Below are 21,352 nucleotides of genomic sequence, written 5' to 3' on the forward strand. Positions count from 1 at the left end.
AGTAAATATAAAGAGCATGCTGAAGATAATAACATTTATATGCTTCAATAGCAGTAACACAAACAAAATGCTGGAGGAACTCAGCAAGTTAGGCAGCATGTACGGAATGGAATAAAAAAAATCCAAAGCCCTTCAACAGACTAACAGCAATTGAAAACCTTTATAATTCACTACATCAGAGGCTATGGACATCCAGTCATCACTGAGAGTGATCAACTTTAAACACAGACAGAAACAAGGGATGTGGAGCTTGGATGAAAATGTGATCTTGATACACAGAAACAGACCATATCATGACCCATACTTATGTTCTTAGGATGCAGGATGATGAAATGACCCTGGCAGTTTACACAGATTCTTCCAAGATTTCTTCTCGACACAGTAAACAGTCTAAGAAATAACAGAAATCACCATACGTACAACGTCATCGCCTGAGTCAGCTCCTACGGAGGCAATGGAATCTCTGCTGACGGATCTTGGGATTCGTCCTGCACCAGGCTTTGTGGTGCTTCCTGCCTCTTCAGCAATCTTCTTCTTCAATTTTGCAAACATGTTTGCACGCCTTTACTTTTGAAGGGGATTTCCAACTCATCCACAAGCAAGTTTGCTTCAAACACAAAGTCTGTCAAATTTATGTGAACCAGTAGGATTTATACTTAGGAGTTTCAACTGTACTAGTTAAAATAGCACGTTGCGTTTGGCTTTGCTGCTCCTTATCGGCTACTGCCTTTACAATCCATTGTAACTGCTTCCATTGCATCATAATAAGCACCTGTCAGGCAAAAAAATAACACATTAGATCAAGAAAATTACATTCTAGCTGATCTTCAGAATCGAGAAGTTTTTGAGGTTATTATTCAGCACAGCTGGTGTTTCATTACAAACCACATAGTCTATAGCAGCTATACAACAACGTTACAAGGTTTATCTTTCTGCTTTCTTTTCAGTTTAGGGACCCGAAGTTGAAGCCTCTGTGCAAACTGTTGTTGGGAGGGAGGAACAGAAAACTAACAGACTCAGATTCACAGAAAAGTACAGCACAGATATATTTTACCCAAGCTGAGCCATTCAAAAGGACAAAGACAAACTAGATTTAAAAGACAAACATTCAGCTTTGACAACGTAAATCGAAAACTTCAAGTTTTTCTTCTGGAATAAGAACAGAAAATGCTGGAATACTGGAAACACTCTGAGGTCAAGCAGCACTGGTGAGAAAGAATCAGTTAATGCTTCAGTTCTGGGTTCCTACATCAAAACCCTTTCTTTTTCCAGAGGCTGCCTAACCTTCTGAGTGTTTCCAGCATTTTCTGTTCTTACTTTTGACAATGCAAGGATCTAACCACGCAGCATTATAATACAGATCCTCCATAGGTAACAACAGGTATTTGTTCCTGTGCACTGTTCAAAACCCAAACAGTTTGCAAGTCAGAAATTTGGCTACTAACCAAGTACCTAGGCATTAGAAGATCCTGTAGCCAGAAAGCATCCAGCAAATGTATCCTACTGGTCTTCCAACACTTGTTTATATGTATGGGCTGTACATAAAGTGGGCCTTCACAGCCCTGGGGAGGAACTGTAACCCAGATATTACATGCTGACTTTTCAGGAAAGGGAATCCTACACATACTGATTCCATCTCTGTCTGATTTCTATGAAGCACTTAACAATAAAACACCCCAAAGTGATTATGAAACAAGAGCTAACACTGATCCACATGAGAAGGTAGTGAGGGTAGGAGCACAACTAAAAACAAAAAGTGGGAAAGGGGGAGGTGAGAGGTTTAAAGGGGAAATTCCAAAATTATGGCTCCAGCCACAGATGTCATTCTGACTTCACTGTGATTTTGCAAAAGGCAGAATTTCAAATCCTGGATGGTTATGAAGCTGAAAAAAGTTACAGAAATTGAGAGTACGATGAGACCATGCAGGGATAAGAAAATAAAAAAATTAATTGCTGTTTGCCCAACCAACAATATGTGATCATATATGCCAAGCTCCTTAATGACCTCCAGCATGTAATTCATATTGCCCAAGTTGCATAGAATATAACTGTTGATTTATCAACTGTCTATTTTGGTGTTGGGTTCTCACATTTAATTTCTGAGGATAGATTAGAGAGATGTGTTCGCCACCAAAACACTGTTGACATCATCCTTTTCTAAAAAGGAAATAAATACCTTTGGCTAGTTCCTTGCCTTTCCTCAGGGGAGTCCAGTTTGTCTCATTTTGTGTATGTTGTTCAAGATTTCCAACGTCTGTACAATCTTGTGTTTCAGTTTGTCTTTGCAGCTTCTATCAAAGGCATATGATTACATATAATGGCACAGCTTTAGCCCACGATGTTGTGCTGATCTTTTAATCTGCTCTAAGATCACTGTAACCCTTCCCTACCACATAGCCCTCTCTTTTAAGAGACTCCTGGGCAGGTACATGGAGCTCAGAAAAATATGGGTAACCCTAGGTAATATCTTAATGTAGGACATGTTAGGCACACCTTTGTGGGCCGAAGGGCCTGTATTGTGCTGTAGGCTTTCTATGTTTCTATTTTTCTATCATTCATGTCTCTAAGAGTTTCTTAAATGTCCTTGATGTAACTGCCTCTACCACCACCCTGGCAGTTCCACACACTCACCGTGTAAAAAACTTATCCCTGACATCCAGCTCCCATACTTTCCTCCTATCACCTTAAAATTATGCTCCCTCATTTTGGTCATTTCTGCTCTGAGAAAAAGTCTCTAGCTGTCCACTTGATCTATGCCTCTAATCATTCTTGTACATCTCTGTCAAGTCACCTCTCATCCTCCTTCACACCAAAGAGAAAAATCCCAGCTTACTCAACCTATCATCTTAAGACATGCTCTCCAATCCAGGCAGCATCCTGGTAAATCTCCTCTGCACCCTCTCTAAAGTTTTCATACCTTTCCTCCAACGAGGCAACCAGAAATTAACACAATATTCCAGTGTGGTCTGTCCCAGGCTTTTGTAGAGCTGCAACATAATCTCGCGGCTCTCGAACTCAGCCACCTGACCTCTGAAGGCCAACACACTATAGGCCTTCAACACACCGTACACCTTCTTAACAACACTATCAACTTGTGCAACAACTTAGAGATCTACGTGGACCCCAAGATCCCTCTGTACCTTCTCACTGCTAAGAATCCCACCATTAACCCTACATTCTGCCTTCTGTTTTACTATTTATTTTCTGGAATACAAGCATCATTAGCAAAACCAACACTTACTGCTCATCCCTAGCTGTCCCTGGAAAAGGAGTGGTAAGTCATCCCATTTAGTTAGGGGCTCCCACAGTGCTGACAAGAAGAGACTTTCAAGATATAAACCAGCAACAATAAAGTAATGACAATATATTTCTAACTCCGATAGAAATATATTGTCATTACTTTATTGTTTGAGTTAGCGGGGGGAACCTGCAGGGAATTGTCATCTCATTTCCCACTTCCACTGTCCTCCTTGGAGTAGAGGTGACAGGACTTGGAAGTGCTATCAGAGGAGCCCAGCTGGAGATAACATATACTACACCTATGGGTGGGAGAAGTGGGTGTTTATGAGATGCCAGTCAAGGAGCTTCTGGAGAGTTGTTGGATCTGCACTTATCCAGACATATAGGAAGCATTCCATCATTCTTTGGTTTGTCCCTTTTAGACAATGAAAAGCTTTGGGCTGCAAAGGTGCAAGTCACTGGCAACAGGATGTCCAGCCTCAAAATCACTCTTGTAGCCATAGTATTTATGTGGCTGGGCCATTTAAGTTTCCAGTGATGCTGAGGATCTTGAAGGTGGGAGACTTTGTGATGGCAATATTGTGTAACGTCGAAAGTTGGTGATTAGGTTCTCTCAGGGTGAAGATGATCATTGTCTGGTGCTATTGGGGCAGAAGTATTACTTGCCACATCAGCCCATGCAGGAATCTATCTAGGCTCAGCTATTTGCAGAAAGCACAACTTCATCCAAATACAATCAGACAACTTCCCCAATTTTCCCATTCTGTTGAAAGCAAGGTCATTAGGAAGATGTTTGAACCTTGGATACCTTCCTTTTTCATTGCACTATTTATTTTGTAATTTATATCTTTGCACTGTACTGCTGCAGCAAAACACCTAATTCCATATCATAATAATAAATCTGATTCTGATTACCCCCATGTACCAGGAAGGACTCCAACTACTGCAGAGTTTTCCCCTTTAATGTTGATTGATTTCCACTCCTTGATATCACCCTTATTCCAATGTTGCCTTGATGTTAAACAGTCACTCTCACCTTGTGGACCAAAATGGTGAAGAGATCTCCAGCAAAGCAAAACCCAATCTATGCTTCAGTGAGGTTACTGATGAATAAATACCAAGTGACTGCACATCAACAACTTGTTCCATGAATGACAGCAGATTGCACAGTAATTAACCTGTGTTTTATGGAGTTATTAATCTACATCTAACCACTTTTCATCTCATTACCTTTAACAACAAAATCCATAAGAAGCCAATAGATGAATGCAAATTCACCAAGTGCAGCTTCTCAGCTCAAAAAGTATAACAATTGAGGATAGAATAGGGATATCAGTTGTCATTTTACCTAATTTGTTTAATTAAGGAACTGTGTCTTTGGTGTGGGAAATTACAAATATGATCCAATTCAGGGTGGAAGAAACTTTTTTTTGGTTTAATAGAGCCTCAGATGACAACAGAGGCCTTATCCCATTATCTGCTGACCAGAGACCAAGTCTCATTGGAATTTTTGAAAAACACACTAGCAAGGGGAAAAGATTATGCTCACAAGCAATCTGATCAGATTACATGAAGAAACATTACTAGAATGCAAGCATTTGGTGGCAATCTTGGAACAACAGTTAGCAATACACGAAAAAAAAGCTGGAGGAACTCAGCAGGTCAGGCTATGGAAATGAACGAACAGTCAATGTTTTGGGCCGAGACACTTCTTCAGGACTCTTGTGCTTATGAACAACAGTTAGCAATGAATTGCTATATGGGGAATAAAAAGGGGGTAAATCTCTTCAACTGTTGTAATATGACATATTCCGTAGTGATCTGTCTTGCAAGACACATTATACATGGGGCTTGAATGAAGTAAAAGCGAGGTTTCAGAGAGTAAACTACAGTAAATGCACAATAAGTCAGTGATATTTTCCAAATTAGTGAAACAGGGAAACCTGCAGCTATACAATTTGCAGTGGCTATGCCCAAAAATCATCAAGAGCCAAGGAAAAACAAAAAAATGTCCTTCCCCAAATGTATTGTAGTCTTTTTACTCGTCCTCATTTTCCCACACACTTTCTGAGGTTTACCAGGGTAATCAGACAAATTTATCACTAGCTAGGACCTTATCAAGCGGTCACTTTGCATTTGACAAACAGCAACAAAGCTGATACTGAAGCAAATGCCATTAGTTACCCTGAGATCATTATTCATTCATGGGATCTGGGAGTCACTGAAAGAGACAGTTATTTATTGCCTGCCCTTTGCCTTTGTGAATGCGAGACCATTTCACAAGATGCTGAGAGACAGTCACATCTCAATGGAGCGGGGTGGACAAGGAAAGGCAACAGGATTACGTCCCTGAAGGAATATTAGAAGAAAGTCACCGTAAAAATGCAAAACAGACTTTCTTTCTTCAAAAACAAGATCAGTGCAAAGATGAACTTTATTTCTATCAAAAACCTCTATATAAAATTTATAGAGGTTAAGAAAAATTATGTTAGCTTAACATCAATCATAGCGATTTTTAAAAAGTTCATACATATTAAGTTTTGAATTAATTCTAAACATGTTGGTTTATAGTAGCATCAGGTGTCTTTTTCATTATCATGAACAGTGCAGATCCCTCAATGCATTCACAGAAATCATGCAATATCAATGCACATGGTCTGTAGCTCTAAACTTCTGAAAATGTTGCATATCTTTACATTTTTTGCCAAAAAATCACCAAAAATAACTAAAAGAAACTGTATATGTACAGATGCTGACAGCTCCTTGAGTGGCACGCCAGCTGGCCAAACAGAAAGAGCAAGGACCCCGACGGACAACTATTGGACAGCTGCCAAAAAGTTCTCCACCAATCAGCTACCGGAAAGGGCGGAACCTGCGGCCAAGTACAGAGTTGAACGAAAAGGTAGCGGCCTAGCGCCAGTGACATCCCTGGCCCCGAGATGAGGGACCCAGCCGGCGCTAGGGCCGCTAACGGTCCGTCTGGAACGCAGCAGCTCAACGTCCGATGGCCCGGGCTTAGAGACATAAACAGGCCGACTGTGGGAAGTCCGACACCAGCAGCTGCCGGCGACGAGTGAAATGGGAGCCGGGAGGCTGGGCGCGGTTATCCCATGCTCGGTGACCCCCGTACCTCAGTGCGCATCAGCAGCAACAGCAAAGCTCCAAAGGCCGCCGCTCCATCCCTTGCTCACCGCCTGACTTCAGCCGATGTGTTCGCTACGTCACCCGGCCGCTGACTGTCCCGCCCCCTTCACCAGAGCCAATCGGAGCCGCTGTTACAACTGCGGCTGGTTAGCCCTCGTTCGTCCGCGTAAGCGAATCTCTGATTGGGTGACACGTTTGCATGGGCTGGATTGTTCCGCCAAGAAGTTCCCATCAATGGTCAAGAGTGGACCAGCTGGATAGACCTGCTCCGGGAGGACTGGCCGTCCTCCAGGATTCTGGGACCTCCCGGCTCCCGGTATAAACGTTGCCATTATACGACAGCATCAGTGGGGTTGATGGGATATTATAGGTCTTTCCTACGCAATTTCTCTCCTTACTTTCAAAATACTGTTTGTGTTGTAGCTTCTTTTTTGCAATTTGCAGAATTATTTACTCTTTGACGGTTTGTAAGCTATTGGTAAGAACGGTTTTCAGGTTTGAAGTCCTGGGAAGGAATCAAAAAGTTTAGTAAGCCATTTTGCCAAAAAAAAAGTGAGAGATGCGTTAGTAGTGGCGGCACTGGGGGAAGATGTTAGTATGAAAGCAGTTGTTGGTTGTTGACATCCTACTGGATGTCATCACAATTTACGAGGAACATGCAAGAATAAAATGCCGACATTGTATCAAATGTTTATACTGCAAACGACTATTTGAAGTAAAAACTGGTTTGATTTTTATCTCAACTACCTATGCTAAATATATATTATCAAAGTACATTCGCACGCGGTTCCTTGTGACTGTAAACAGAAACACAGAATTGACAAAGGGTCTCCATCCGAAACGTTGACTGCTTCTTTCAACGGATGCTGTCCGACCTGCTGAGTTCATCCAGCTTTTTTGTACGTAGAATGTTGTAGTCCACAGAAGCTTTTGGCAGAGCAATCTTCCCTCACTCTTAAAGCCACAGACTTGATAGGCATTTTTAAAGTGCATATCCGTTTCCTTATTTGAAGTTCTCTCACGGTAATTGCAATTAGTTAGATCCAGCTAAAAGTTTAAAATGGATTAGTGATCTCTAAACCTCAAGACACCCTGTTCTTTAAAAATATTTTAAAATTCTTCTCTATGTGACAGTGGCTGAGTTTACTTTGCTGTGTTTGCAAGAGATGTAATGCTGTTACAGCTTCTCCCCAGAGGTGAAAGGTGCTGTGGACCTCTGGACTCTAGTCCTAGTTCTTTACATGGTTTACATCTACTTAATTGGCTTTTAAATTAATCAAAAATGTATGTGTCATAGAGTTGTTGTACAGAGAGGCTTTTATGAATCAAAAAATTACTAAATCTAATCCAAGCTCTTGGAAAGAGTAGTAAATTTGTAATTTGGCTATTTAAAGATTCAATATTTACATGAATGAGCACAAACTAAATAATAAACCATTCTGTTTAGAACAAAATATACCTTTGTCCCTTTTCAACAAAACAATAATCTATCATCATAAACACAAAGAGATTCTGCAGATGCTGGAGGTCCAAGGCAACACACGTAAAAAGCTGCAGAAACTCAGCAGGTCAGGCAGCATCTATGGAGAAGAATAAACAGTTGACATTTTGGGCTGAGACCCTTCATCGGGAATGGAAAGGAGGGGGGTGCAGAAGCCAGAATAAGTGGGGGGGGGGGGGGAATACAAGCTAGCAAGTGATAGGTGCAACACACACAAAATGCTGGAGGAAACATTGAAAACATTCAGCACAATACAGGCCCTTCGGCCCACAAAGTTGTGCCGAACATGTCCCTAACTTAGAACTACCAAGGCTTTACCCACAGCCCTCTATTTTTCTAAGCTCCATGTAGCCATCCAGGAGTCTCTTAAAAGACCCTATCGTTTCCGCCTCCACCACCGCCACTGGCAGCCCATTCCACGCTCTCACCACACTATGTATAAAAACTTAACCCTGACATCTCCTCTGTACCTACTTCCAAACACCTTAAAACTATGCCCTCTCATGCTAGCTATTTCAGCCCTGAGGAAAAGCCTCTGACTATCCACACAATCAATGCCTCTCATTATCTTGTACACCTCTATCAGGTCACCTTCCTGCTGCTTCAAGGAGAAAACACCAAGTTCACACAACCTATTCTCAGAAAGCATGCTCCCCAATCCAGGAAACATCTTTGTAAATCTTCTCTGCACCCTTTCGATGGTTTCCACGTCCTTCCTGTAGTGAGGCAACCAGAACTGAGCACAGTACTCCAAGTGGGGTCCGACCAGGGTCCTGTATAGCTGCAACGTTACTTCTCGGCTCTTAAACTCAATCCCAAGACTGATGAAGGCCAATGCACTGTATGTCTTCTTAACCACAGAGTCAACCTGCGTAGCAGCTTTGAGTGTCCTATGGACTTGGACCCTAAGATCCATCTGATCCTCCACACTGCCAAGAGTCTTACCATTAATGCTATATTCTGCCATCATATTTGACCTACCAAAATGAACCACCTCACACTTATCTGGGTTGAACTCTATTTGCCACTTCTCAGCCCAGTTTTGCATCCTATCAATGTCCTGTTGTAACCTCCGACAGCCCTCCACACTATTCACAACACCCCCAACCTTGATGTCATCAGCAAATTTACTAACCCATCCCTCCACTTCCTCATCCAGGTCATTTATAAAAATCACAAAGAGTAAGGGTCCCAGAACAGATCCCTGAGGCACACCACTGGTCACCAGCCTCCATGCAGAATATGACCCGTCTACAACCACTCTTTGCCCTCTGTGGGCAAGCCAGTTCTGGATCCACAAAGCAATGTCCCCTTGGATCGCATGCCTCCTTACTTTCTCAATAATCCTTGCATGGGGTACCGTATCAAATGGCTTGCTAAAATCGATATATACTACATCTACAGCTCCACCTTCATCAATGTGTTTAGTCACATCCTCAAAAAATTCAATCAGGCTCGTGAGGCACGACCTGCCTTTGACAAAGCCATGCTGACTATTCCTAATCATATTATGCCTCCTCAAATGTTCATAAATCCTGCCTCTCAGGATCTTCTCCATCAGCTTACCAACCACTGAAGTAAGGCTCACTAGCCTATGATTTCCTGGGCTATCCCTACTCCCTTTCTTGAATAAGGGAACAACATCCGCAACCCACCAATCCTCTGGAACCTCTCCTGTCCTCATTGTTGATGCAAAGATCATTGCCAGAGGCTCATCAATCTCCTCCCTCACTTCCCACAGTAAATTGGGGTACATCCTGTCCGGTCCTGGTGACTTATCCAACTTGATACTTTCCAAAAGCTCCAGCACATCCTCTTAATGCCTATATGCTCAAGCTTTTCAGTCCACTGCAAGTCATCCCTACGATCACCAAGATCCTTATAGTAAATATTGAAGTATTCATTAAGTACCTCCGTTATTTCCTCCCGTTCCATACACACTTTTCCACTGTCACACTTGATTGATCCTATTCTCTCACGTCTTATCCTCTTGCTCTTCACGTACTTGGTTTTCCTTAATCCTGTCAGCCAAGGCCTTCTCATGGCCCCTTCTGGCTCTCCTAATTTCATTCTTAAACTTCTTCCTGCTAGCCTTATAATCTTCTAGATTCATATCATTACCTACTTTTTTGAACCTTTCATGAGCTCTTTTCTTCTCAACTAGATTTACAACAGCCTTTGTACACCACGGATCTTGTACCCTACCATCTTTTCCATGTCTCATTGGAACGTACCTACTCAGAACCCCACACAAATATCCCCTGAACATTTGCCACATTTCTTCCATATGTTTCCTTGAGAATAACTTATGTTTCCAATTTATGCTTCCGATTTCCCCTTACTCCAATTAAACGTTTCCCTAACTTGTCTGTTCCTATCCCTCTCCATGGCTATAGTAAAAGAGATAGAATTGTGATCACTATCTCCAAAATGCTCTCCCACTGAGAGAGCTGACAGCTGACCAGGTTCAGTTCCCAATACCAGATCAAGTACAGCCTCTCGTCTTGTAGGCTTATCTATATATTGTGTCAAGAAACCTTCCTGAACACACCTAACAAACTCCACCCCATCTAAACCCCTCACTCTAGGGAGATGCCAATCAATATTTGGGAAATTAAAATCTCCCACCACAACAACCCTCCTTTCCAGAATCTGTCTCCCTATCTGCTCCTTGATGTCCCTGTTACTTTTGGGTGGTCTATAACAAAACATTATTGACCCCTTCCTGTTTTTAACTTCCATCCAGAGACTCAGTAGACAATCCCTCCATGACTTCCTCCTTTTCTGCAGCTGTGACACTATCTCTGATCAACAGTGCCACGTCCCCACTTCTTTTGCCTCCCTCCCTATCCTTTCTGAAACTCAGCAGGCCAGGCAGCATCTAGGAAAAGGGCTGAACAGATTTCCAGCATCGACAGATTTTCTCTTGTAAGTACAGTAGTGGGGGGGGGGGGGGGGTGGAGAATGAAGTAAGAAACTGGGTGGAAGAGGTAAAGGGCCCAGTAAAATATTTTGTCAGAGGATCATGTCATGATTTTTCAAATGATGTTGGAGTCTTTAGAAACAGAAATTCTTGATGGGGGGGGGGGGGTGGGCGGTGATAAACAGTTACCCATTGTAGATGGGAAGGTGTAGTTAGAATCTGAAGAGACGTGATTTATTGTTTACCTGCTCTGACTTGCTGAGTTCCCCCACATTTAGTGTGTGCTGCTCAGGCTTTCCAGCATCTTCAGAATCTCTTGTGTTTAAGAGTGTGAAAAGGGTCTACCATACCACAGCCAAAGCTGAGTTCCTCATTTAATATAAATCACTGGTGCAGCTTCTGGTCCAGAAATAATTGGAGAAATAGTAGGAAAGTTCTGGAGTTAGATGTGTGGTAACTTCTACTTTAAGAGCAGAAGGAAGCTTCCAAGAAAGTGAAAGAACTCCTGCACTCAGCGAAGCTGCTTGTTCACTATGACTCAGACAAGGAGATCAGCGTTTCATGCGACTCTTCACCCTATAGAGTCGGGGCAGTTCTCTCACACGTAATGGAGGACCGTTCAGAGAAGCCTATTGGTTTTGCTTCACGTACCCTGATCGCTGCTGAGAAGGGATATTCACAGCTAGACAAAGACGGTCTGGCCATTGTTTTTGCGGTCAAACGTTTTCGTCAGTATCTCTATGGACGTGCATTCACAATTTATCCGGACCATAAACCACTGATGAGCCTTTTTAGGGAGACCAGATGCATCCCACCACTAGCCTCAGCCAGGATACAGCATTGGGCTCTCACATTGTCAGCCTACCAGTATACTATCGTGTACAGAGCGGGTGGGGATAATGCAAACGCCAATGCGCTGAGTCGACTCCCTTTATCTGAGACGCCTGTTACTACATATGTGCCTCCAGAGACTGTTTTAATTGGAGAGGCTGTCCGCGACACCTGTAAAGGCGACCCAGATCAAGCAATGGACAGAGAGGGACCCAGTCCTGTCTCAAGTCAAGACTTTTCTTTTACAAGGTTGGCCCAGAGTTGTGGAAAGAGCGGAAGTAAGGACCCCGCCAACCCTGGATCCCGCCTCTTGCTACCAACAGCTTCCCAATTAGTATTAACTTACTTTTAATAATACTCACATTACAACAAGATGTATGGTATCAGTCAGCCATCTGCAGCCTAGAGATCCTCAAGTTATGTTTCAAGACTTCTGGAAGGATTTCTAAGAAAGTACACTCCGTGGTCTTTTTATTAGGTACACCTGCTCGTTCATGCAAATATCTAATCAACCAGTAACTCAATGTATAAAAGCATGCAAGCATTCAAGTTGTTGTTCAGATCAAGTAACATAATGGGGAACAAATGTGATCTAAGTGACTGCTGACAGTTTGTTGGTGCCAGACAGGGTGGTTTGAGTATCTCAGAAACCAAGATACTGGAATTTTCACACACAACAGTCTCTGATGTTTACAAAGAATGGTTCAAAAAACAAAAATCAGTGAGTGGTAGTTCTGGGGGCAAAAATGCTTTGTTAATGAAAGAGGTCAGAGGAGAATAGCCAGACTGGTTCAAGTTGACAGGTAAGCAACAGTAACTCAAATAACCACACGTTACAACAGTGGTGTGCAGAATAGCATCTCTGAATGCACAACACATCAAACATTGAAGTGGATGGGCTACAGCAGCAGAAAACCATAAACATAGTTAGTGGCCACTTTATTAAGTACTAATAAAGTGACCATTCAGTGCATCAGCTTAGTTAAATTACAAGATTACAATTATGATTAAGAAGATTTGTGTCTAACTGCCAAAAAAAAATGCTTTCCTGCTCTTTTATGATCAATCACTAACACAGGAAGATCCTTTGCATTGGGAGCATGGTCATGAACATTGCCAAAAGCCTTTACTGACAAGTATTACAGCTTCCATCATAACTTTTGGGCATAATAGAGCATTTAAAAGCCAATTTAAATATAATTACTGTTGCAAAGTAGGAAATACAGCAGCCAATTACCACACACTGCAAACAATGAAGTGATAAAGACTTGATGATTAAGTGAGTTCCTTCCTGTCATGGAACTCCCTATTGTAATACCTCTCTGAAAGCTGGTTCTTCTAACGGTGCAGAATTCCCACCAATGTACAAGGTTGTAAAGTTAGATTTCTATTCTTATCATAATCCAAGCTGAAATAGCATGACACGATTACAGTTTGGGTTGTCATGAGTTTGGAGTTCAATTCTGGCATCCTCTGTAAGGCGTCGGTACTTCTTCCCAGTGGAACGTGTGGGTTTTCTCCAGGTCCTCTCACACTCCGAAGACCTACAGATAGGTTAATTGGTCATTGTAACTTGTCCCGTGTCTAGCTTATGGTTAAATTGGAGTTGCAGGCAGTGCAGCTTGAAGGGCATATTTCGCACTGTATCTCTAAATAAAGATAAAAGATGTTCATTGGCTGTCTTTGAGTTAGAGAAACCTGGATGAGGAACTGAGTAACTTTTTCAAGGAAGTGGGGAAGTCAATTTCACAAAATATGTTGATGAGTAACCAGATTCCTGCAATGCCAAAACAGATACGTCACAGCCCGGTATTGAAACACCAATGTCCAGGAAAGTGGTGAATACAGCCTAGTATTTCACAGGAAACGTCCCTCACCGCCCCCACACCACTTGGTACATTTACAAGGAGCGCTGCCGCAAGAAAGCAGCATCCATCACCCAGGACCCCCACCCTCCAGGCCATGCTCCCTTCTTGCAGCTCCCACTGGGAAGGAGATACAGGAGTCTTAGGTCTCAGCCACCAGGCTCAGGAACAGTTATTTCCTATACAACCATCAGACCCCTGAACCAGCGTGGATAACTTCACTCACCTTAACGCCTAAATGACTCTATAACCCCTAAATGACTCTATAACCCCATAGACTCACTTTCAAGGACTCTGCAACTTAAGTTCTCAGTATTACTTATTAATTATCAGCATGATTTATTTTCTTTTGCATGTTGGTTTTCAGTCTTTGTTATGTATGGTTCTATTGTATTTATTTTCCTGTAAATGCCTGCAGGAAAATGAATCTCAAGGTAGTATAGGCTGACATATACATATATTTGATAGTAAATTTACTTTGAACAATGTCCTAAGAAACTACAACAACTGAAAACTCTACAATGCTGGCTTCTTACAGTATAGAGCTATTGTTAAATTGTTGCCGATTAAGAAGGGGAATAAACTTTTCCATCCAAAGGATGTTGCTGGGAATTGAGGGCCTGAGTTATAGGGAAAGGTTGAAATGGAGTGTAAGAGAATAAGGGGAGAACTTTAAAACCAATCATAAAACTGTTTCTTTTAATCATGCCGATAATAAAGGACTTTAAGATTACATTCTCATTTTAATATTGAATCCCAATGTGCATAGATACTGTATGTTCTGTACCACATAAAGAATTAACACAGCTTTAGCATTTCTTTTTATTGTGTCTCATTGATAGAGCATTGAGTAATACACATTTATTACAAACACACGATAGAAACTAAAATGTACAACAATTAAACTAATCACAAGACAAATAATATCCAGACAGTGAGAACATTTTCTCCAGTGTGTGCCATCTGTTTATCTTTAAATATCACTAAAAGTATAGAACTCTTTCATCTTGCATTTTTTTTGCTTCAAGATAGTAGCAAAAGATCACATTTAAATCAAATACATGCACATGTGAATAAAGTGCAGCTCAGGAGTCAGACTGCACCAGGTAAATACAACATGATTCACAAAAAAATTCTCTTAAAAAAAATTTAAACAATAATTCTTGTTGCAATTATTTACAAGTTAATTATTGGCCACTTTTCGAACTTTGGAAGCAGGAAGCATTGTCAATACCACAATGTCCTCCTGTGTCATTTGGCCAGTAAGAATTCTAATTAAGCTGCCTTGTTTTGCTTATTTCAAAATTATATTTAGCCAAAATACATTTAGACTTTAACAAGACAAATTCAAGTGACAGAATATCAGACCAATAACATATTAAACCAGATCTACATAATGATTTGATAGTCACTAAATCTTCATATCAGAAAAATTTCACACAAGTTCAAAATTGCTTGCAAACAGAAGATAATGATAACTAAAGGAAATATGAGCTAACACAATGCAAAATATGTGGTCACAAGCATTAAAAAAAGCATCTTTAATAGTCTTGTTTTTTGTCATAGCCAAATCAAAATCTAATGCAGGAAAGACTTATTCCTTTACATAATGTAAAATACAAAGTATATTTGGCAAACATGAATATCAAAGCACTTACACTAAAAACCTTGCTTAATTCAAGTATGTATGTATAAAAATGTAGCAGCGTCATATGGCTAAAAGAAAAGTCAGTTATGTATCGCAATACTAACCATAAGCTATATGAACACTTACAGTTACTGTGTTGAGAACACAACACACTTTTCAGCTTCTAATTTCTACGAGTCTTTTAGGGGCACAACAACATTAAGTTATAGCTGCTTGTAAACTTACAACTAAAACTGTTTCTCTTTCAAAGAAAGAAGTGGGGAATATTTAAATTAAGTCTATTAAATTTATTTCCTTAAAATGATACTTAGCTGCAAACGTAAACAGTTATTTTCTAGGCATACATAGAAAAGAAGTGAATTAAATCAGACCACATTGTAAGAGATCACCTGACATGCCACTGCATTTTATAATGATTCCATTATAAAAGAAAATCTGGATGCAGACACAAACTTACTTTCAGGATTCGGTTTTGAATGTCTTCTGGTAGCAATAGTTCACTCACATCAACAGAACATGCTTAATAATCTCAGTGCACTGTCACCCACTCCGTGCTCCAGACCACATTTTGTCAAATTGCAGTAAAACACAGTTGGTGTGCTGATCCCAATAATTATATAAACCAAATATCAAAGGGATGAACTAATAAGTCCAAACCTAGTACACATGATTAACTAGAATACACAGAATGGAGCACAATGTCACGGGCAATATTTTCATATCATATATAGATATATTTTTATACATATTTGCTGCCAAGTGATAATTTATAAAACTCTTAAAATTACACCCTTAACATCTGGGTGTTCCACTGTGACACAGAACGAGTCAAAAAGCTTCTATTGCTTTAGTTGTTAATGCCCTTTTAGCTACTTGTTTATAAATCATCTTTATACTTGTGTCCTGCCATGTTAATGTTTTAATCACAACACTGTTACTACACTTTGACTATGGGACAAGCATCAACTACTGAAACAACATCATTCTGCAGATCAGAGATTCTGTGAAATTTCTTGACCAAAAAGACTTATGTTTGAAAATGAAGTGCTTCAGTATTCTTACACACAAATGCAAAGGAAATAGTCTTCAGAAGCATTAGCTTCAAAGTAAAATGTTAATTTTCTTGATCTTCTAATATTCATCAGTGGTCTTTTCCAGGAAAAGGTTTCGAACATCCAAAATGGAAGCCAGTTCTAGAATGTGATTCTGGAGAACAGGATTCTCCACACTATCTTCTTTCTGTAACTGTGGGTATGTTTCTGGGTAATTACGAGTTTCCTATGAATTGACAAGGGAACAAAAGCAGGAGAGTAAGTAGCTGTGCAAAGAATCAAATTTAATGTTGCACTTTGATCTCCCCAAACTATAAGATTGGCGACATGTATATTCGAACATAGTTAAGGCAGGAAGTCTCAAGCTAATTCATATGATACTTAATTTCACAATTAAAGTAGGATTCAAACAAAGAAATGTAGGTGAAAACTAAATCCATAGTACAAAAAATAGTGCACATAGAAAATAAGATGATCACGTTTCAATACAATCAACACAGAGAGAAACTGAACAAAAATAACAGGTGAAGCACAAGAGATCTAATATCATATGAGTGGTACAGTAGTATTCCTGATCCTGTGCTCATTAGTGAGAAGCTCATACTTTCTAATTAATTGATCAGTAAACATTTTATAGAAACCGTATCTGATAAATATAATACAAGCAAATTGTTGTTTTCTTGAAGTTAAAAATCAAAGAAAACAAACCCTACCCTAAACATTTTGTGCAGTCTCATGGTTGCAGAGCAGAGAACAAAGCGGGTCAACAGCAATCGAAGAAAATCATCACCGAAGAACTGAAGAAATGCCTGATCTGTAATAAAAAATAGTAATTACTCTGAACAGGTAATAAGTGATGGTCAGTCAGCAGTTCAAGACTGTGAATATAAGAGCATATAAAACAAAACTAAGAGTAGACCATTGGCCTTTGTAACAAAGAGCACTCTGTAAGCGCACTCCTTACACATGGGCACTCTCCTTTGTGACGAAGAGCACTCTGTAAACGCACTCTTACACATGGGGACTCTCCATTGTGATGAAGAGAACTCTGTAAGCACACTCCTCATACAAGGGATCTCTCCTTCGTGACAAAGAGCACTTGGTAAACACACTCCTTACACACGGGATCTCTCCTTTAAAATCAGAATCAGGTTCATTATCATCAGCATGTGACGTGAAATTTGTTAACCTAGCAGCAGCATTTCAATGCAATACATAATCTATCAGAGAGAGAAAAATAATAAATAAAACATAATAATAATAAACAAGTAAATCAATTACATATACTGAAAAGATTTTTAAAAATGCAAAAACAGAAATACTGTATATTTTTTTTAAAAGTGAGCTAGTGCCCAAAGCATCAATGTCCATTTAGGAATTGGATGGTAGAGGGGAAGAAGCTGTTCCTGAATCTCTGAGTGTGTGTCTTCAGGCTTCTGTACCTCCTTACCTGATGGTAGTGAGAAAAGGGCATCCCTGGGTGCTGGATGTCTTTAATAATGGATGCTGCCTTTCTGAGACACCGCTCCCTGAAGATGTCCTGGGTACTTTGTAGGCTAGTGCCCAAGATGGAGCTGACTAGACTTACAACCTTCTGCAACTTCTTTCGGTCCTGTGCAGTAGCCCCTCCATGCCAGACAGTGATGCAGCCTATCAGAATGATCTCCACAATACAACTATAGAAGTTTTTGACTGTATTTGTTGGCATACCAAATCTCTTCAAACTCCTATAAAGTATAGCCGTTGACTTGCCTTTTTTATAACTACATCGATATGTTGGGACCAGGTTAGATCCTCAGAGATCTTGATACCCAGGAACTTGAAGCTGCTCATTCTCTCCATTTCTGATCCCTCTCTAAGAAGATTGGCATGTGTTCCTTCGTATTACCCTTCCTGAAGTCCATAATCAGCTCTTTTGTCTTACTGACGTTGAGTGCCAGGTTGTTGCTGCAGCACCATTCCACTAGTTGGCATATCTCACTCCTGTATACCCTCTCGTCACCATCTGAGATTCTACCAACAATGGTTGTATCGTCAGCAAATTTATAGATGGTATTTGAGCTATGCCTAGCCACGCACACGTGATGGAGAGCACTCTGTAAACGCACTCCTTACACATGGGATCTCTCCTTTGTAATGGAGAGCACTCTGTAAATGCTCTCCTTACGCACAGGCATTCACTCACACACAAACACTGCCTTTTCATTCTGCTGTCATTGCAGTGCGTGCATGCATTTCAATGTCTTTCCCAGTATACCCACCTTGTTCCCTCCGCATTGCTACATACATTCGGAGTCCTACACCAAAGTTCAGTTTAATTCCAAACCGAGCTGATGTGCTCAGATTCGGCTTTATGGTACCTTTCCCGTGGTACATTGGAGAGTATTCCATTTCTTTAGTAATGGGGATGTGTAAATGTGTATATGTTATTTGTATACTGAATTTAAGGTAGAAACTTCTGTTTATTTTGTAATGTGATTGTAATTAAATTGTGGGGTGCATCATATTCTAATTCTTGTGTAGTCTTAAGTTAACTTTGTTGGTAATTAAAGATGGAATGTCTTAGTGCCTAAAGAAAGGAGCTCATCACTTTCAGTAAAAGAGAGAGATAGGGGCTGCGAGGAGTTCATACTGGACAAAAGTAAGTATGGAGCTATTAGTGAGTTTTCTTGTAAATATTGGCATTTTTCTTGTCACTACTTTCATTCATTTTTGATGCACCTAATAAACACCCTTGCACTAAAGTGTTAAGTGACTCCAGCCATTTCTTCTTTGGTCATAACCCACGTTTCACCTCAGTCAGAATCACCATCCTGCACCATCCCTCACCTGATACAAGTTTCCAACAGAACTAAACTACAATTTATTTGGAAAGCTTAATGCAACTATGCAATGATAATATTGCTGCAGTTTTATCCCCTTAGATAAGTTTGCAGTCATGAGGGACAATCTTATTGGAACCTATTGAAAGGTCCAGATAAAGTGAACATGGAGTGGCATCCTTCAAACCCAAGGTGTAACTATGAGCACTTGCATGTGTCCCAGCTATGCCTGCCTTTTCATCGGATATGTGGAACAGTCCATGTTCCGAGCCTACACCAGCATCACTCCCCAACGCTTACTCTGTTACATTGATGACTTCAACGGTGCTGCTTCCCGCGTCCATACTGAGCTTGTCAATTTCATCAACTTTGCCTCCAACTTCCACCCTACCCTGGTCCATTTCTGACACTTCTCTCCCTTTTTTTGATCTCTCTGTCTCCATCTCTGGAAACAGTCTATCTACATATCTTTTATAACTCTCACAACTATCCGGACTATACCTCTTCCCACCCTGTCACTTGTAAAAATGCCATTCCCTTTTCTCAGATCCTCCATCTCCATTGCACCAGCTCTCAGGATGAAGCCTTTCATTCCAGAAAAATTTGAGATGTTCTCCTTCTTCAAAGGGGCATCTCTTCCTCCAACATCAACTTTGCCTCACCCACATTTCTTACATTTCGCACACATCTGTCCTTACCCCATCCTCCCACTAGCACACCAGGGATAGAGTTCCTCTTGTCCTCGCCCACCACCCCACAAGCCTCCACATCCAGCATATAATTCTCCATAACTTCCACCATCTCCACCAAGATAGATACCTCCACCAAGCACATCTTTCCCTTCCCCCACCCACGTACTTTCCACATGGATCGTTCCTTACACGACTCCCTTGTCCACTTGTCCCTCTCTACTGATCTCCCTCCTGGCACTTACACTTGCAAACGGAACAAGTGCCACACTTGCCCCACTACCATTCAGGGCCACAAACAATCCTTCCAGATGAGGTGACACTTCTCCTGTGAGTCTGTTGGGGTCACCTACTGTTCCAGCGCTCCCAGTGTGGCCTCCTGTATATCGGTGTGAAATGACATGGATTGGGAGACTGCTTTGTTGGGCATCTCCACTCCGTCTGCCACAGAAAGTGGGTTTTCTCAGTGGCCAACCATTTCAATTCTACTTCCCATTCCCATTCTGATTTTTTGGGGGCTTTTGCTATGGCTTGCTTGGTGGGTAGTGGGGAATGATGCTTTCCGCAGGAACAAGTAGGGGAAGGGGGAGGGAGTAGGGTTGGTGCTTTGTTGCTACTTGTGCATGGGGGTGGTCTCTGGGGTTCTAATGTTTTTCTGTCATTCATTTGTTTGGGGTTTTTTTCAGTTTTGCGGATATCTGCAATACATACAGAGTATACATTCTCTGAAATTAAAAGGAACCATTGAACGTGTTAGTCCATGGCCTCTTCAACTAGCACCATGAAGTCACACTCAGGTTGGAGGAGCAACACCTCCGACCTGAGGGTATGAACGTTAATTTCTCAAACTACCAGTAGTTGCCCCAACTTCTCCTTCACCATTCCCCATTCTTGTTTTCCTCTCACAGATTCTCTTCCTATCTGCCCTTCACCTCCCTGACACTCCTCTGCCTTCCCTTTCTTACATGGTCTTCTGTCCTCTCTTACCAGCCCTTTATCTCTTTCACCAATCAGTTTTCCAGCTCTTTATCCCTTCCCCTCTCCCTGTTTCACCTATAACCTGCCCCCTTATACTTCTTCCTCTTCTCTCCTTCCTTTCCAGCCCTGAAGAAGGGTCTCGGCCCAAAATATTGACTCTTTACTCTTTTCCATAGATGCTTGACCTGCTGAACTTCTTTGTGTGTGTGTTGCTTTGGATTTCCAGCATCTGTTGATTTTCCCATGTTTGTGATTGCTTCCTATAGTGGGTAAGCCTTGGATCAGATGGCACTGCCTCAGAATACAAAGACATGGAGCCCAAGTATTTGGGTATATTTAAAGTGCAGGTTGATAGGTTCTTGATTAGTCAGTGTGTCAAAGGTTAGACAGAAGGCAGAAGAATGGGGTTGAAAGGGAAAGTAACTCAGCTGTGATCAAATGGGGGAGCAGACTCAATGGGTTGAGTGGCTTAGCTCTGCTCCTGTGTCTCATCGTCTTATGGTCTAACAGGCTTCATTTAACAAATCCAAAACCCTTTCTCCAACCTTTAAACACTTGTAATTTCAGATCTGTGAGAAAACATGAAGATGTAACATGAGAGTCAATATCAAAATTAAGACACTGCAACACTGAGGGCTGCATTCATTATGTAGTCATCA

At 41.1% G+C, this 21,352-nt stretch overlaps 2 protein-coding genes across 5 annotated transcripts in view; both read right to left on the bottom strand.

Annotated features, from left to right (window-relative positions):
* golga1 (golgin A1) overlaps window positions 1-6,501 on the bottom strand; it is an 86,971-nt gene extending 80,470 nt beyond the window's left edge. The window contains exons 1-2 of one of the 3 annotated variants that reach the window (XM_073052593.1): window positions 6,371-6,501; window positions 421-772 (exon numbers count right to left, since the gene is read on the bottom strand). In XM_073052593.1, coding sequence (XP_072908694.1) covers window positions 421-552 — 132 coding nt within the window. In that variant the 5' untranslated portion in view covers window positions 553-772; window positions 6,371-6,501. Of the gene's footprint in view, window positions 1-420; window positions 773-2,176; window positions 2,268-6,370 lie in introns of those variants that run through there. The other 2 variants (XM_073052594.1, XM_073052595.1) reach the window with 2 other exon arrangements.
* Window positions 6,502-14,312: 7,811 nt separating this feature from the next.
* Window positions 14,313-21,352, bottom strand: part of scai (suppressor of cancer cell invasion) — a 154,734-nt gene continuing 147,694 nt past the window's right edge. For both annotated transcript variants that reach the window (XM_073052596.1, XM_073052597.1), the window contains exons 16-17: window positions 16,918-17,018; window positions 14,313-16,430 (exon numbers count right to left, since the gene is read on the bottom strand). In XM_073052596.1, the coding sequence (XP_072908697.1) occupies window positions 16,284-16,430; window positions 16,918-17,018 (248 nt within the window). In that variant the 3' untranslated portion in view covers window positions 14,313-16,283. The remainder of the gene's footprint in view (window positions 16,431-16,917; window positions 17,019-21,352) is intronic.

The sequence above is a fragment of the Hemitrygon akajei genome, chromosome 7 (genome assembly GCF_048418815.1).
Source record: "Hemitrygon akajei chromosome 7, sHemAka1.3, whole genome shotgun sequence".
Lineage (NCBI taxonomy): Eukaryota > Metazoa > Chordata > Chondrichthyes > Myliobatiformes > Dasyatidae > Hemitrygon > Hemitrygon akajei.